Below are 16214 nucleotides of genomic sequence, written 5' to 3'. Positions count from 1 at the left end.
CAAGCCTCTGCCCACTTAGCTACTAAGCTTCACGACTTCAGTCTCCTCCAAAGTTCTCATCAAAGTGCATAACTGGAGTAAAACATAGACCAGCATTCATGACTGGTCTAGGAAGAAGGTGCTGCACCTGTTTATCTAAGTAGCATACCAACTCAATTTTTGAATTATTTCAGATGAACCAGATAGTCAATAATAGGACAAACAAATATATCTACTGAATAAATTACCATGTGATAAGGATAATATACACCAGAATCAGTTAAGATTGATTACAAAAAGACAATAGAAGCCTGTACAAAACTTTATTGTACTCGGAATAACAAGCATGTAACACAATTTTGAGCATGACAAAGATGAAACATTTCAAATTCTGTTTCTTACAAAAGCATTAAGTACAGTACACCAAGATTGTTCATAATGTTTTAAAGTTTGCTGAAAATATCAAGATGTACTACGATTTGTGTTGCTACCTTTCTTTACAACTAGAACATTTATTCCCACTAGCTTCGCTACAATGAAAATTAACATATATGGACATACACATGTAATACATGGGATGGAAACTGAAAGCATACAACAAATATTCCAATTGATCAGTAAGTATGAAGTAGAAAGTTCTTTTAGCACTTCTGAATTCATTTTCTCTGAATATGTTGTTCAATGAAACTTTTCTAAAATGTCTTTGATGTCATATAATCTGACCACTCCCAACGTCATCCATGTTTTCTCATAGCATATTCATTCTTTAGAGTTTGAAAATGAAATGAGAAACACTTTAATCTTCTTCAGAGGTGATATTCAAAATGTTAAACAACAAGAGGTCCACTGACCCTAACCAACAGGCACAAACACTGGAGTAAATGATAAGGCCGACAATACAGTTGTCTCTCAGTATCCACCCATTCCAGGACCCTCTCTCACCCCCATACCAAAATCTCCAGATGCTGAAGTCCTATAAAATGGCATTATATGTGCATGTAATCCATGCACAACCTCCTGTGTATTTTAAGTCAGCTCTAGATTACTTATAATACCTAATAAATATAAATGCCAGGTAAATAGTTGTGATAGTACATTGATTAGGGAAGGATGACAAGAAAATAGTCTCTGCATGTTCAGTTCAGATGCAATATTTTTCTGAATATTTCCAAGCCATGGCTGGTTGAATCTGGGGAAGCAGAACATGCAGATAGAGAGGGCCGACTGTACCGTCTATCCCAGCTGAATATCAGCCCTGATCTTATTTCCCATGACCAGATATGCTATTGCTAATGCAGAAGCATAAGTTGTGAGATGTGAAACATGAAATATACACGGACATGAAATTGAATTCCACTCTCTACTACATGGAGACTGAATGTGAAGTATTTCACAGTGACTAAATTTGACTGGCTAACAGGCAATGGTGGATTTTTATATTTAATTCTGATTAAAATGAATGGACTTTATAAGAAACCCTTGAAATTTAATTAATGCTACTCATGTCAAGGTGCCCTATTACTGAGGAGGCTTTAAAATCAGTCTATGTGACCTTTTATAACTCATATAGTTTTTCCTGCAGGACACAAATAATAACAATGCCGAGGTACTTCAGTTTCTTTTCAAGGGATCGCTGTTGGGTTTTCTTCCTGAGATGCAAAAGACCACAAAAGAAAAGCACCATGCCTAGGCTGCTGAATGAGGCACCAGACACTAATAGTTTGGTCCTTTTCTAAACGGATCTCTTCCAACAACGACACTAAAACACAGCGATGGGTCACAGATGCCAGGGGGGCCTGGCTGCCCTTGGATTCCAGGATTCCCATGATCTCCATCTTTCCCAGGAACACCTGGGTCTCCTGGGGGGCCTTCTTTGCTTATTCCAGGAGGGCCCTCTGGACCTAAAATGGGACATTAGCAATACATGAACAGAACATTTTGGATTATGATTTAAAATAGCATTCTGCAAAAAAAAAAAAAAAACACAATGTACACTGACAATACACTTAATGAGCATTTTGCATGTTTGCACTAATTGAAAAGAGAAAACATTCTCTTCCTAATTCTATATGCTGTCCACCTTGAAAAGAATTATTCAAAAGTGATCACTTATTCTTTATAAAAATAGGCTAAACATATTATTATAGCAATCATGCTACTGATTAAGACAATGAGCAAACATTTTAATATTCCAATTTGTAGACTGTCCAAACTTATTTCTTATACACTATCTTTTACCAAAATTATTCTAAATTACCAAATGATAAATACAGGTAAGCAAAGGCTCTAAATAGTGATTTTTATGCCACATCTGCAGTAACATTGATTATTTCCATTATACATTTTTAAAATTTCCATATCTGAATACATTGTTGTTAACATATCATAACAGTGTTTACAGCATTAATTTGTCAACTATTGCCTGATTAGTGCAAGTATCATGCTCAAGAACAAGACACTTCCAAGTGATCAATTTCAGTTCACAATTGATCATAATGAAAGGACTAAGAGTCAAAGGGAGCACATAAACAAGTCTAGTACCTGCTAATACTAACTGATAGAATAAATAAAGGGGAGAGTGATCCAACATGGGAAGTGAGATACTCAGCAGACTCATAGAATGGCGGATGTCCTAAACAGCACTCTGGCCTCAGAATCAGCCCTAAAGGCATTCCGATCTAGCTGAAAAGCCCATGAGAGTATATCAGGCATGGAAAGCCAAGACACTCAGGCAAAAAAGAAAAAAAAAACCTAAATGAAAGATCTCTGTGAGTGAGATCCCAGTGGAAAGAACAGGTCTTCAAAGAAGGAGGTACCTTTCTCTGAAGGGAGGAGAGAACCTCCACTTTGACTATGACCTTGTCTAAACAAGATAAGAGTCGGAGAACTCAAGGGGCTTCCATAGCCTTGGAAACTCATGACTGGAGCATGGGGAGATTACTGAGGCCATAAACAAGAGTGTCAATTGGTAAAGTCAACAACAGGAGTCACTGTGCACTTACTCCTCATGTAGGATCTCTGTCCTTAGCATGCTGTACATTGAGACTTAATGCTATAATGAGTACTCAAACAGTATATTTCACTTTGTGTTTCTATGGGGGTGCAAACTATTGAAATCATTACTTAATGTATACTAAACTGATCTTCTGTAAAAAAAAAAAAAAAAAAAAAAAAAAAGAAGAAGAAATTATCAATTCCCAACTTGACTCTCAATGGGATTAAACATGACAATAGGTCTGATCTGATTTCATCACCATTTAAAAAATCATCTATTATTTTTCACTTTATGTTTCTGTGTGGGAGCAAACTGTTGAAATCTTTACTTAATGTATGCTAAACTGATCTTCTGTAGATAAAGAGAATCGAAAATGAATCTTGATGTGAATGGAAGGGGAGAGGGAGTGGGAGAGGGGAGGGTTGCGGGTGGGAGGGACGTTATGGGGGGGAAGCCACTGTAATCCATAAGCTGTACTTTGGAAATTTATATTCATTAAATAAAAGTTAAAAAAAAAAGAACAAGACACTGATCTTAGGCCTTTTAAAGGTGATGATTCAAATTTTTTTAAAAAATATTCAGATTTTAGGCTATAACACAATAGTTTGAGGTATTTCCTACTACTCTACTTCCTGTTATTACAAATAATAAGCATTTGCTTTGCACTTAACTACAGTTCGAGGTATCATTTTAATTGTTCTATATAAACTACATTAAAACATTTGAACCACTAAAAGCCTTATGAATTAACAGCATCTAAAATAATAATAGCAAACCACTAAAAACATAATTGCAATTGTCATGTTCTGTTCTGAAAGTAATATATATATTAGCATTTTAAAAATTCCACTCAAGTCATCACCATTTTACAAATAAGGAAATGTTAAATATCACAGCTAGCAGGGCTTACATACGAGTCCAGTTCAGCGTTAATGTGTGGCCCTCAAAGTCACAAAAACTATACACTGGATAAGCCAGAATGACTACAACTATTCCAGAACATTTCTAAGAACTAGATGTTAGACTATCTTACATGAAAGAGACAACCTTGCATTATCTGTGATTGTAGTACAAAAATTCTAGTAATTGGATCTCAGTGTGTTAAATGTGAATACTCAAAAATGGAAACAACTGTTTTGTCTTCAAATGATTTGACAGTGTCTTGTTGTTTTTCTGAAGTCAAAATGTGCTGCAACACTTTTATGCACCTGTCTATTCTTACCTGGGGGGCCAGGAGGACCTTGTTCTCCAGGAAAGCCAAACCCTTGGCTCCCCTTCTCCCCGTTTCTTCCTGGTAGGCCTGTGGAGAGTCCAATATGTGCCTGAGTTTACATTTCCTGAAAATCACTGCCTTCTCGAATGCTTCTTTCAAAGCTGTTAATACATACGTTGAAAGAAAAGTAGAACGTCTTTTTAAAAATAGCCTGCCATCTATTTTTGTATTACTAATGGGAAACAATTTTTGAAGCAATGGTCAAGATGAAAGACTCAGTGGAAATTAAATTTTAGGAAAAGAAAATGGCTTGGAATTATTACCTTTTGTATTAATCATTGTTCTTTTAGATTTGAAAAAATCTAAGTTGTTCATATAATATTAAATAAAAAGTGAAGAATTATCAACTAAAATTTCACATAAAAATTCAAAGAGAAAAGAAGTTGTGAGCTATTAAAAGGTTTTGTTATAAAATATCGTTTTTGCCAGCGCCACAGCTCAATAGGCTAATCCTCCGCCTGCGGCGCCGGCACACGGAGTTCTAGTCCCAGTCGGGGTGCCGGATTCTGTCCTGGTTGCCCCTCTTCCAGGCCAGCTCTCTGCTGTGGCCAGGGAGTGCAGTGGAGGATGGCCCAAGTGCTTGGGCCCTGCACCCCATGGGAGACCAGGAGAAGCACCTGGCTTCTGGCTTCAGATCAGCGCGGTGCGCCTGCCGCAGCGCGCTGGCCGTGGCGGCCACTGGAGGGTGAACCAACGGCAAAGGAAGACCTTTCTCTCTGTCTCTCTCTCTCTCACTGTCCACTCTGCCTGTCAAAAAAAAAAAAATATCGTTTTTATATAAAAGTTTTTTTGAATAAGGTAGTAGTACAAAAAGTAACCAAAGTTAAAATAAAAGTCAAAATGGTGTCTGCTTTTCTATTTAAAGATCCAATTAGACTTCAAAAAAATTTCTAGATGCATTGTGAACATTTCTAATCTATAACTTCACCTGTTCATAATTATGACCTTGGTCTCTCTACTCTAGAATATTGCTATAAGAAAATAGAATAATGAATTCAGCTGACAAATTATCTAATGATTTAGGAACTTAACAATTTTCTTTCCTCATAAAAACAAAGATGAGGGAGGCCATTTAGCACAGTGGTTAATCTGCCACTTTGGACGCCTACATTGTCCCATGGTGTAGTGCCTAGGTTTGAGGTCTGACTTTGCTCTCCATTTAAGTTTCCTGCTAATGTATATCTTGGGTGACAGCAAATGGTTCTTGGGTCCCTGTCACCCACATAGGAGAGCCACATTGAGTTCCTGGCTCCTGGCTTCACCCTGGTCCCACCATGGCTGTTGTAGGCATTTTGAAAGTGAAACAATTGATTTGGGATTCAGTCTCTCTCTCTCTCTCCCTCCTTCCCTCCCTCCCTCTCTCTGCTTTTAAAGTTGAAAAAAATAAATTAATTAAAATAATTTTAAAAACCCAAAGATGAACTTTTCTTGCATGTTAAATGAATATTGGGTATGGATAATAATTTTTAAAATGCCCCTTTCCCCCACTTGCTTATTCAAACAAGTTTAGTACCTTTTAATCCTCTGGCACCTGGACGTCCAGGAGCACCCATTACTCCAGGAACACCATCTCTTCCTGGCAAACCAGGAAATCCTCGGGGACCTTCTGGGCCTATGGGACCAGGTGGTCCAGGAATGCCAGGGGAACCATGTTGGAACCGGCAATGATCACAATTTTGAATTCTTCCACGCTGAAGTAGGACTGGCAGCTGGGCTTAAAAACAAAGAAACCCCATCCCTTATGTTTAAATAGTGACTTACAGTTAACATCTCAAAGAACAACTTACCCAAGAATGTTATGATCACTGAATATGTACATATGTTTTCAACAATAATTTCACTGGTAGGAATTTAACAAACATGGGAATGGGAGGCCAGCGCTGTAGCTTAGCAGTTAAAGCAACCATCTATAGTGCCGGCATCCCATATGGGCGCCAGTTCAAGTACCAGCTGCTCCACATCCATCCAGCTCTCTGCTATGGCCTGGGAAGCAGTAGAAGATGGCCCAAGTCCTTGGGCTCCTACACCCATGTGGGAGACCCGGAAGAAGCTCCTGGTTCCTGGCTTCAGATCAACATGGCTCTGGCCATTGCTGCCATCTGGGGAGTGAACCAGTGGATGGAAGGCCTCTTTCTCTCTCTGTCTTTCCTTCTCTCTCTGTGTACTCTGACTTTCAAATAAATAAATAAATCTTTAAAGAAAAAAAAAAACATGGAAATACCATTGCCCTGTATAACAAATTTATTACAGTGATTGCTTAAAACCAGGGAAAAGTACAAGTGCCCTCATAAAAGAAACTGGTCAATTAGACATCATATTTTTTAATTCAGATATAAAAATTATGCTGCAGATAAAATTTAATAATGGTGTCAATAATGATAAATTGTTTTATAAAAAGGATTACAAAATAGCACATATATAAAAATAGATACCAATTGTAAGTTCTACTTTTTTAATTTATCTAATTAATATCATACACAACTTAATCAATAATATCTATGACTTTTATACTTTGAAAAAAGTTGCTCAGTTCTCTATGCTTGACACTTACCTCTTAATACATCAGTGCAAACTTGGCGAATAAATTGTTCTGAAAATTCTCTTCCCTGCATCAAATTATCAGTGGTTATCAAATGTGCACACCAAGTAAAAAGCATGAAAATACATAAATTGTGAAAGAAACAGAGTACGTACAGGTTTCCCATCCAATCCTGGAGGTCCCTGAGGACCTGTTTCCCCAGGTGGTCCCTTGGGACCCACAGGCCCCATCAAGCCATCCACCCCAGATTCTCCTTTGGGTCCAATGGCACCTCTGACACCAGGCTCTCCATTTTCACCTCTCTAAAGTACAAAACATCTTTTAATGTTAAATGTAAACATTTCCTAAAGTACAAATTGCATCTTAAAAGTCCTTAAGGATATAACAGAGCATGTATATGTGTGTGTGTAATGTATGTTATATGAAAATACTACCAGTGATCATGAAAAAATTTTCAAATGCTATTAAACCGTCATTTATCCATACACCCAGCCAACCAGCCCTATAAACAGCCACTATTTATTGAGTATATTGTATAAGTAATAGGTAAAATGCTAGATATATAGCAATAAATGTGGCATAGTCCTGTTCCAAAGATGCTTCTGTTCCAGTGGGACAAATGCAGAAATGTACAATATTCTTTACTGAAAATATGCAGGAAAAAATTCAACTCTCATTCAAGAAAGAGAATCAAAAATATTGGCAAACACGTTAGATTTTATAGCAAATTCAGTGTAAATATACTCACTAATTTGGAAATTCTACTGAGGAATACGAAAGATACTTTCTGTTTACAAAATGAAAAGCTTGGCCAGCACCACGGCTCAATAGGCTAATCCTCCGCCTGCGGCGCCGGCACACCGGGTTCTAGTCCTGGTCGGGGTGCCGGATTCTGTCCTGGTTGCCCCTCTTCCAGGCCAGCTCTCTGCTATGGCCCGGGAGTGCAGTGGAGGATGGCCCAAGTCTTTGGGCCCTGCACCCGCATGGGAGACCAGGTGAAGCACCTGGCTCCTGGCTTCGGATCAGCGCAATGCACTAGCTGCAGCACGCCAGCTGCAGCGGCCATTGGAGGATGAACCAACGGAAAGGAAGACCTTTCTCTCTGTCTCTCTCTCTCTCACTGTCCACTCTGACTGTCAAAAAAAAAAAAAAAATGAAAAGCTAGATTTACAGGATCAGAAACCCAACAACAAGGTCTATGTAGGGGATGATGTCATGGCCCAACAGGTTCAGTTGCCACTTGCAATGATAGCATCCCACATCTGAGGCTAGTTTGAGTCTCTATTACACTTCTGATCCAGTTTCCTGCTAATGAGCCCAGGAATTCAGCAGAAGATGTTCCAAGTGCTTGGGCCCCCTCCATCCATGTGGGAGGAGTTCCAGGCTCCTAGCTTCAACCTGGCACAGACCTAGCAATTGCAGCCATCTGGGGAATGAGCCAGCAGATGAAAGATCTCTCTCTCTTTCGATTTCTCTCTCTCATCTCATCATTCTGCCTTTCAAAAAAATAAATACTTCTTTTTAAAAAGGAAGCATAATATATGAAGGAACATACCTCTCCTTTCATACCAGGATGACCTTGAATTCCCTTTGAAAATTAATAAGAAAAACTAGAATAAATGCACAAGCTACGTAATATGCCATGCATCTTTTACCAAATATTCAATCAAACTTTAATTTTCTGTTTGGAAAATAATTATAGAATAAGTGTCAAAATTATATAAGACTTTTTTGTCTTTTTAATAAGGCTAATAACTAGAAAATGTTACATAAAATTTAATTTGCATTATTTTTTCATTCTAAGATACCAATATTTTCCTATGTTGCAAGTCAAACCAGGTAGGTTAGAATGGGATTCCATTGGTTTTAAAATATATTATTATTTTGGCCGATGCCACGGCTCACTAGACTAATCCCCCTTGTTCTAGTGCTGGTTGGGGCGCCGGATTCCGTCCTGGTTGCCCCTCTTCCAGTCCAGCTCTCTGCTGTGGCCCAGGAGTGCAGTGGAGGATGGCCCAAGTGCTTGGGCCCCTGCACATGCATGGGAGACCAGGAGGAAGCACCTGGTTCCTGGCTTCGGAACAGCACAGCACACCGGCCCTAGCAGCCATTTGGGGGGTGAACCAATGGAAAGGAAGACCTTTCTCTCTGTCTCTCTCTCTCTCCCTGCACCCACATGGGAGACCAGGAGGAAGCACCTGACTCCTGGCTTCAGATCAGCGCAGTGGGTCGGCCGCAGCACACCTTTTGGGGGTGAACAACGGAAGGAAGACCTTTCTCTCTGTCTCTCTCTCTCTCTCACTGTCTAACTCTGCCTGTCAAAAATGAAATGAAAATAAACACTAATCAGTTTAAATATAAGGTATACTAATTCTTTTTTCTGCAATTGAGTAGTGTGTTTCTTCAAGTTCACAAGTGAACTTCAAAAAGTTCACGAAAAATTAGATTAAAAAATAACTTGGAAGCAAAAAATTTTGATGTTTATACATATTTTTTCATAATATACATTTCCTACAAAACTCCCTGATTTGTTCTTAATATTAAATTTTGATTGGGAACTATTGATAAAGAATGAGTTAAAACAAAAATACCATTAAATGTTATTAATAGGAGAGAAAACACCTATTTTTCCTGTGCTTACATTACTCATTGTAGATAAGGAAGAGATTAAAGAAATCATATAATTTAAAATATGGTATTTATCTAGTTATGTAAACACTAGGACACATATATGAAGTTCACTCATCATAATAACTGGATAGATCTGAATGACTATTAATTTTTTTCCATTTCATCTCTTTCACATATTCATTTCAATGGCATATTGAGATAACATTCAGGAAGGACAGTAAAATTCTACACTATTTAAATTCATTGTACATTTAGGCTCTAAAATCACCCAGTTATCAGTTAAAGAGAAGGGATTCTACTTCTACGTACACAGAAAGGTTTTCATTACTCAAATAAAAATTGTTGTTCCACAAAACATTAAATTCCATGTATAACATTTCACACCATAAAGTTTGACTTTGGGTATATCTTTTGATTTATTTTCAGGTTCCTTAGACATCTCAGACAAAGAAAAGATCAACGTGGGTAACCATGTGTCACAAAGAAACACAAAATATCAAATTAAAATGTAAGCATAAAATAGCAAATATTTAGTTTTTGTATGAAAATCTACTGGTGCCAGTGCAGTGGCATAGCGGGTAAGGCTGCCTCCTACAGTGCCAGCATCCCATATGGGTGCCAGTTCGAGTCCTGAATGCTCCACTTCTGATCCAGCTCTCTGCTGTGGCCTGGGAAAGCAGTGGAGGATGGCCCAAGTCCATGGGCCCCTGCACCCACATGGGAGTCCTAGAGGAAGTTCCTGGATCCTGGCTCCTAGCTTCAGTTCAGCCCAGCTCTGGCCATTGCGGCCATCTGGGGAATGAACCAGTGGATGGAGGACCTCTCTTTATCTCTCTGCATCCTTCTCTCTCTGTTTAACTCTAACTTTCAAGTAAATAAATAAATCTTTAAAAAAATAATAAAAGAAAATCTGTTACAGGTTTGAACATATCCAGTGAAAAATATTATATGCAAATAAGCCAAAATCTGAAATAGTTGAGCACTATGTGACAAACAGGTAGGAAATTCAACACTTGACCTCATGTGTGAAGCTTCATTTCATGTACTAAATTATTTTTAAAACTTTACAAAATTATCTTCAGGCTATGGGTATACAGTACATAAAACATAAATAAATGTCATGTTTAGACTTGAGTCTTTTCTACAGTATGTGCATATGCAAACACTCAAAACCTAAAAAAAAAAATCTGAAATGTGAAAACATTTCTGGTCCTAAGAAATTCAATTTTTGTGAGTGAAAAACACTCTTTAAAGCCATTCTTTAAATATTGCTTTTTTTTCCCCCTAAAGAAATACAGAGACTATCTGTTCCAGATATAATCCTACAACTAGAGCCAACCTAAGATGAAATATAAAACAGTTAAGTTCTCAGGATAAGAACAGAATTAGAGCTGAAACTGAAAACAGTTCACATCCAAGAATACATTAAGATGATTTTGTGAGAGAAATATTCACTTGGACTCTATTCACAAAATGAGGGCCAAAACATTACACACGTGCAGCACTTGATATGCTGACAGACACGAAGACTGTTTACGTCAAAGCTAGGGTTGCTGAAAAGCTACAGCTGCTCTTGCCCCTGGGTACTGCATGTAGGCTCAGTTCCTGGTTGTGGGAAATGCTGTTTCCAACAAGTCAAGGACACAGCTTTCTATGGAACCCAAATCATTTCTGCATTAGGGGTGCAACATTGGCTATTTAGCTTGAAAAGTGAGAGAAAAACAAATGAATGGCAGCTAGTGGCTAGCTAAGCTTGAGCTCAAATTCCAAAGGACCTAGGATAATTATTCCAAAATGTTCCGTGAAGGGCATTAGCTTCCGGGGTTGAATGGATAAATGGGTGAAGATCCTATGGGAACAGCTGTCTATAGAGATGGTGTGATTAATTTAGGGGAACTGAAAATCTTTTCCGAGGGAGGGGAATAGGCACAGGTTCAGTTGTGTCATCAAGTTGGTTTGAGTTTGTGGATATTTTCCATCGAACATAAAATAATTACATGATTCTATGTAGGTAAACCTGATTAATTCCTCCTCTCCTTTACTTATGCTCTTAATTGTTAGCTTTTTAATTCTCAACTCCTCCTCAAACCTAGCCCTCAGTTTCCATCCTGTGTTGTAAACAATCCTGATGTCATGTCAAACACTCTGCCCTCTGGTATCTCTCAATCTTCAAGTGATGGATACGGAGACCCTCATCCTTGGAGACATTCCTACACAGTTAAACCCCACCTTCTGAGCTGGTGTAGTTGCTAAATCATTCTCCCACTGATACTCAGAGAAACAGCTCTATTTTATGGGAGAACCCAAATGCAGAGCTTGACATTTCAATTCAGACTTAGGGGGAATGAGGTCAACATCTGAAACTATAACATGCTACATACATACTAAGTACATCTATGTTTCTTTTGATTCAATTTGACTCTGACATGGCAAACTGAATGAAACATTACCTAATGAGGAGAGTTTAGTCAGGGAAAAGGCAAAATAATCTTATTACATATCTTTTCATAACCCAGTCCCTCTGCGTGGCATTTTAGTTAGTCTCTAAAGAAGTAAATTCTATCTCTGAAGAAACTGGAAGGAACTAGTACATTCCTCCACTATACGTGGCTCCAACTGCTCACACTGCAAAAGAAAACATGACTAAACAGCAGATATGCTGCCATGGTGGCGCTGGCTGTTTCTGACCAATGACTTCTTCAAGAACGAGGTGGAATTGTCACCTTCCATCATCTACTTGGCCAGAAGAAACCCTGAAAATCAAATTCCAATGTTCTCAGTATCAGAAAATGAAAATACCACAGGTCTTCAAAAATGCGTGGAAATTATGTATTAATTTTAAATATTTTTCACCAAAATAAGTTGATCTTTTATCCATGTTTCCCTGAACCTTTTAAAGTAACTTCTCATAAAACAAAAAGCATTATTGCACCCCACCTAGCATTTTCAACCTTTCATATTTAGGACACATATTACCCCGACCCCCTACTTCACTCACTTTTATTTGAAAATTGCTGAATTATAGGATTTATTATCTCCTTTATATTCAAAAACAAAACCAAATACCTGTTGACCTGGAATTCCTTGTCTTCCATTTTCTCCTTTTGGACCCTTTAATATTTAATAAATAATAAATCAGCACAAATATGATATAATCACATATACAATATAAATTTTATACTATCTTGAAGTCTGAAAGACATGTTACCAAAGCAGTGATGCAAACATATAAATTATGTGAGAGATGGGAAAGTTAGCTACTTCAGAAAAAAAGGCAAAGTGAAAACAAAGTCAACCTAACATTGTAGTCAAAATGGACACAAAGAAAAAACTACTGACTTCAGAGGAACACATAAATAATTTTAAAGAATGAGAGCATTCTGCTGAATCCATATTAATAACATGAAAATAGCATTAAAATTCAATGGATGTGAAAATTTTTATCAATTCGTGACACGATTACATTCAGTGTTGACTATGGGTAAGTGAAGAAAAGCAAACCTCTTAAAAGTTTTCTTTTATAAAATTAAAGCCATATTGTTCTCCTCCAGCAAGAAATTAAGTGTAGATTTTTAAGTAAAGCCAAATTAGAGAGAATTAATAAGTACATAAACATATTTGTTGATTCAATAATATTTTTTTAATTTTTTTTTGCTTTTTAAGTAATTTATTATTACATTCATTCGTTTTGTGGGTACAGCAAACTATACTCCTACAGTTGTATCTATGAACCTCATGGGATCTGTTCTCTGTGCATTAATATCACATTAACAAGAGAATTGATGAGAGCTGTGTTGTAGTAATTATCATGTGTTGTGATTCAATAAATATTTTTGAATAACCACTATATAAAGAGTGATTACACTAAATCCTGAAGTACTACTTCATCCCCATCTTGTGGAAGATAATTAAATTGTAGGACAACACTCTTAGATAATATAATCAGTGAAAGATCTAGTAACTAAACTTTTAAATTGGTCTTGCCTTGTATTTTATTCTTTAATTATATAACTGAATTGTCCATATTTATTGAGCAGTACCCATTTTCTGGAACTCAGGGACATCATTGTTGCTTTCAAGTTGCTTATGTTCCAGGATGTGGAAAGATGAGCAACTAAATCAGGACTGATGCAAACACTGACATAAAAGTGTACAATGCATAATTAAATGTGTGTGCAGCATACTACTAAAAATTAAAATGGGGCACCTGACAGAGGGGGCAGGGAATGTATCTCGCTCTTGAACACAGCCCTGAGAGCTGAGTAAGAAGTATACAACCGGGACAATGAAAGATGTGGTACCAAGCAGAAGACACGCATGACACAGGCAAGTACCTGTAGTTCCTTTTGGCTGAAAGAGCACAGCAGAGGTGGGCAGGTGTGTGGGTAGCTTGGCAAGAAATCACACTAATGAAGAAGATTCAGTCAAACCAGCAGGCAAATTATGGCACAGACTTGACTTTGAACTGTGTGAGGCATCATTAAAGGATTCCTAAGCAGACACATGGCATAGCTACTGCATGTTGGTAAAGTGGGAGGAGGAAGAGAGTTGATTGGACTCACGGAGACTGATTACAAGAATGTTACAGTAAACCAGGATCCCTGACCCAAAATGATTAGGACAGTGGGGACAGGGAGAAGGGACCAAGTTCAAAATATGTTTAGGGCTCATAGAACAACTGAATGTGAAGCAAGCAGGCTAGGTTTTAGGATGCCTTCCAAGATTTTTTTCTGAAGTGGGGAAGAGGGATTGACTGTGTGGTAACACCAAACACTATGAAAAGGAATCTACAAGTAGGAAATTATTTATGGAGAAAGATGTCAAGTTTGGTTTTCAACAAGTTACTGAGATAGAAACTGGAGCATGCACACAGATGTAAACCTTACCTTATTCCTACTTCAAAATTAATTTAAAGGAATTTCATTATAATAATATAGGAATACCTTCAATAAAAAATTGCCTGGAAAACAACTGAATTTTGTCATGCTACTCTAAAAGAATAAATTCATGAGGAGGGACTATTAAGAGTGTGAACTTAACAGTTTTTGACTGTTATTTCAATTTGAAATTTCTCCCAAATGTATCCAGAAATCCTACACCTTTCATAATTGTATCAACTTGAATATGCTTCATATTTGGTATTGTTTCTTGTCAGATCCGTTTTTCAGATAAGCAATTTAAAATCATTTTAGAAACAAAACACTATAGATATTCAAATATATAGATTTTTGTTTTGCTTTGTTTAATTATTTGGTTCCCAAGTTGTCTACTGCAGTGAAAAGGTGAGGAATATTTAAGTTATATTTGCTATTGTCTGAGAAGCTGAAGAGCAAAAAAAAAAAAAAAAAAAAAAAGGAGGGGGGTTGAACAATTAGACATTCATGGGAAAAAATAAAGGAATTAGAAAACGATGTAAGAGTTTTAAAAAGCCCCAATTTTATTACTAAAACAAACAAAAAAAGAAATGCGCACAACATACCTGAATGCCTTTTTCACCTTGATCTCCTTTGTCTCCCTGCAAAAGGACAGTTTAATGTGTATTATAATCTACTATATTCTGTATTCTTTCAAACAAACATGTTTTTCTTCAGTACAAAAAACTGTAAGGTTTCATACAAATTCCACAAGTGCCTGTTTATACAGAAGCTGACTCTTAACACAATATTTGGGAAAACAAAAAAACCACATTATGTCAAAATTATATTCTAAAAGAACAGTTTCTTGTGCTCCTACATGCAAACGCAAATTTACCACCATTTCAATTTTATCAGGAAGAATAAAATTTTTCATTTTGTTCATCATCTGATATTAAACAAATGAGAAAACTTGTTTCGACAAATGCTGTTTTATAAAATCAAATTGGAAATCTTCCATTAACCTAACAGTAGCCACAAGTTTATAGGAAAAAATGACAAAGTAAAACACAATGCTTAAGTGGTATTTTAGAAAATATACACTCCAAAACTGAGCTTCTAGAGGAAACCTCATATTCCATAATGATAAGTTTCATAGAATTTCTCATCTAGAAGGAAAATTAGAGATCAACCAGAACAATGCCCTCATTTTCACAGATAATAAAACTGCTGGTTACAACAGGAAATTGAATTTAGACACCTTCTCCAAACTTTCTTTGTATCTTACCATGATAGCTAAACAATCAACTTTTGTGTTTACAGAAAAAATATAGATTTTCTTTAAAATTTAAAATTTTAAATCAGAAAATTCTTTTTAACACAGGTATGTATTCACAGATTTAGCTAACATTCACCAAGAATCTAATGCTTAACCGCTGCTGACAGGCCAACCCCTGTCTCGGCTCATGCTTCCAATAGCTCTTTTGAACAAAAATGACAAGGTTCATGCTGCATATGAAATGTATATTAGGAAAGCATTATACATGTACTTGAAATTTTTTTCCACAAAAATCAATGCACATTAATTTGTTACAAAATCAACAGTTTGAGGCACTTAACTTTATCAGAGATCAGCCTGACATCAGGTTGAAAAGCGCCTCTATCAGAAAATCATGGATCATAAACTTAAAGTAAGAACAAATATCCAATTTAAGCTGAAACTTGGTTCAAAGAATGGGGAAATCACTGATGCTAGACGAAAAGTTTCGGACCACCACAAAGAAATCAGAACTTTACAAATGTATAACTTGTTTTATGAAAAGATGAATATGATGTTGAAGCCCATAGCAATTGACCAAATTAATTAATGAAGAAAAATTAATCTTGTTCATGCCCTCATTTAATAGGGCAAAATGATTAACAGCAGATACAAAAGCCAGCACC

General features: G+C 36.9%; 1 protein-coding gene across 1 annotated transcript in view; it reads right to left on the bottom strand.

Annotated features, from left to right (window-relative positions):
• Positions 1–288: 288 nt before the first annotated feature.
• The window catches only part of COL21A1 (collagen type XXI alpha 1 chain), a 180147-nt gene continuing 164221 nt past the window's right edge, over positions 289–16214 (bottom strand). The window contains exons 23-30 of the mRNA XM_089333077.1: positions 14897–14932; positions 12484–12528; positions 8342–8374; positions 6942–7088; positions 6799–6853; positions 5761–5961; positions 4197–4274; positions 289–1880 (exon numbers count right to left, since the gene is read on the bottom strand). Of these exons, the coding sequence (XP_089189203.1) occupies positions 1693–1880; positions 4197–4274; positions 5761–5961; positions 6799–6853; positions 6942–7088; positions 8342–8374; positions 12484–12528; positions 14897–14932 (783 nt within the window). The 3' untranslated portion in view covers positions 289–1692. The remainder of the gene's footprint in view (positions 1881–4196; positions 4275–5760; positions 5962–6798; positions 6854–6941; positions 7089–8341; positions 8375–12483; positions 12529–14896; positions 14933–16214) is intronic.

This window comes from Oryctolagus cuniculus, chromosome 5 (genome assembly GCF_051225735.1).
Source record: "Oryctolagus cuniculus isolate XC-2025 breed Fujian yellow rabbit chromosome 5, ASM5122573v1, whole genome shotgun sequence".
NCBI lineage: Eukaryota > Metazoa > Chordata > Mammalia > Lagomorpha > Leporidae > Oryctolagus > Oryctolagus cuniculus.
This window is presented reverse-complemented; position numbering and strand designations above follow the sequence as displayed.